Source organism: Typopeltis vanoorti, chromosome 8 (genome assembly GCF_054136105.1).
Source record: "Typopeltis vanoorti isolate ZY-2024b chromosome 8, IOZ_Tvanoo_1.0, whole genome shotgun sequence".
Taxonomy (NCBI): Eukaryota; Metazoa; Arthropoda; class Arachnida; order Uropygi; family Thelyphonidae; genus Typopeltis; species Typopeltis vanoorti.
Genome location: NC_143556.1, coordinates 29,511,414 through 29,513,816, shown reverse-complemented (window position 1 = coordinate 29,513,816; position 2,403 = coordinate 29,511,414). Strand labels below are relative to the sequence as shown.

Genomic DNA, 2,403 nt, shown 5'->3' with positions numbered 1-2,403 from the left:
TTTCCTTTCTTAGTGGAAACTTGAATTAATTTTTTTAATCTTGCAATTCGAAAATTGACCATAGAAGTCAAACTATTACAATTACAAACGTTAGCCATCAATAATATAAGTGTTCAAGTATAGGGTCACGAGATGGCGGCCATTGCTTGCAATACACTCCTTTCCTGAATGTTAATTAAAATCATTGATCACCTTGGGTCAGCTATGATGAACGATTTCTTTTTTTACCTTCGCACTTTTCCTCTTAAAGCTTTAATTATTACACTACAATGATAATAGTAATTCCTGAGAGCTTTCAGGCCTCGATCCTGTAAAACTGCTTATATTTCGTCACCATATTTGATGAATAATTGGTGAGTATTGGCTACATATTTTTGTATGTAAACTGCATTTGTACTCCAGCTTGTTTTCTAAGTTCCAGGATGATAGAACCTTCCATCTCCATATGAAATCATTTAACTCACCTTCAAATGAAAAGTCCTGCTAATCGTTTTTTGTATTTTATAGAAATTAGAACCCAGGTATTATATTCAATTTGCGGGTAGTGAATCTGTTTAACAGGTCGCGAGTAGCATTTTTTTCAAAAATGAAACAGAATAGAAGATATCAAAGTGTATACCATAGATTTTGAGGCTGTAACACGATCATTCCCGGCAGTGTCACATTCCATGTTTCACTTCAAGTGAAAACTCTATTGTCGGTATATTATGTCCTTTCCGTGTCGAGCAGGATTCTTTTTACAAGGTTTAAAAGTCATGTGGACGAAAAACCATATTGTTAAGTTTTCACGTCCCTCAAAACAGGCAAGCTGGCCCCTAAACACACACAGATCTACAGGAAGAAATGCGTGTTCTTAGGTCTTTCATTCATAACGGATTGAGTCAGTCTTGAACGGATAAGAATTGGATAAACGAATACACGTGCTTCATGTCCTTATACTCAAAGCAGGCTTGAATATTTCCTTTTTTTATTACACTAATTTACAATATTTCAACACAAACATTTACTTAATGATACGCAAAGCTAAATTTAGAAATAGAATCAGCTACTGAATATGCTCACACATTTCAGATAACATTAATGTGATCACCTACAAGCGGTTCTAATCCTCAAGGAGATCGACGTATCGCATGAGATGTGGTGGTAGTTGCAGTTTATGAATTCCTTCTGGAAGGTGGAAGTTGTTGTGCAATGCACGTCTGATGACACATCTGCAGAAATGGGTCAGTTTAGATGGGTTGAGACATCTCTGGCCCAGCAAAGGGATTCTTTCAATGGCTCTTTCAATAATCTCCTCTGGGTAGACATTTTGGTCTTCTTCCATAATTAATATTTGAATGAAATTCTTCTCGACGACATTTTTCAAAGTAGGGAATGTGAGTTGAGGAACACTGCGAAGGAAATATTTCACGCACGTCGCTCTATCTTCAAAACGGCGTTGCTGGCTTTCATCGAGATGGTTATTTGCACTTTGTAAGTAATCCAGCATGTATATCAATATAAGATAAGTGATTTCGCTTTCTCGATCAGTAAAATTAACTCTATACCTGTAGTGCATTAAATCAACTCCAACTCGAAGGAACAGTAGGATGCGGTCAGGCTTTATCATGTAGTCATTGTAGAAAGATAAGTCACTGTCGTTGCAGAGAACATCGATGAACCGTTTGCCTGATTTAAATACCAATCTCTTTGCATTGGCAGCTCTTTGAAAGTAGGCTGTGGGGGATTCTTGCGGAGTTCTAGCATTGGGATCGTCTCTTCCAGGCCACGCCCATAGTGAGGTGATTTTTTCTGGATAATCCAACTCTTGGAGAATGAGTCCCTGAAAGCGATCACAGTGGTACAAACACATTAGAACATCTCCAGCGAGTCGAAAATCTTGAATATTCTTCCAGAAGCAAACCTTAGCAGGAACATGGATCCAAGTTTGAAATTCAAAGTCATCGAATTCTATGCAGGATTCTCTCTTCCATCTGGTGTATAAATCCACAACAGTTCGGATATTTTGTTCATCAGTCGACTGCGTTTCTTCATCGTTTTCTGCGGAATTAAGGAGGTTGTCCACTGCACAAAGAATTTCTCGCACTAAATTCATAGAAGGCCGGTGAGATCTTTGTAGCTGATTCATTTTGGTATGGTTCGATGACAATCAGTTTTCATTATAATTTCTGTACATTGTTGAAACAACTCCGTTTCATTATTTCAACCAGACGTTGTTTGAAAATAGTTTACATATTTTCCACGTCAAATTTCTATTCTTTATACCCAATGATGTATACTGTCGATTACATTTAATAACCAGCTTTCTGCGTCTCGGCTATTGTTCTGCTCCCGTGATTCGAGATTAATTATTATTTTTTTAATCTTTTTATTTATTATTATTATCATTATTTTATTAATTTT

The 2,403-nt window shown here is 36.7% G+C and overlaps 1 protein-coding gene across 1 annotated transcript; it reads right to left on the bottom strand.

Annotated features, from left to right (window-relative positions):
- Positions 1-1,102: 1,102 nt before the first annotated feature.
- Positions 1,103-2,128, bottom strand: LOC150103892 (uncharacterized). Its single transcript, XM_090397084.1, has one exon. The coding sequence runs from the start codon at positions 2,126-2,128 to the stop codon at positions 1,103-1,105; it is 1,026 nt and encodes a 341-aa protein (XP_090253210.1).
- Between the last annotated feature and the right edge of the window lie 275 nt (positions 2,129-2,403).

Coding starts and splice junctions, on each gene's coding strand:
- LOC150103892 (XM_090397084.1), bottom strand. CDS start 2,128: ATGAATCAGCTACAAAGATCTCACCGGCCTTCTATGAATTTAGTGCGA.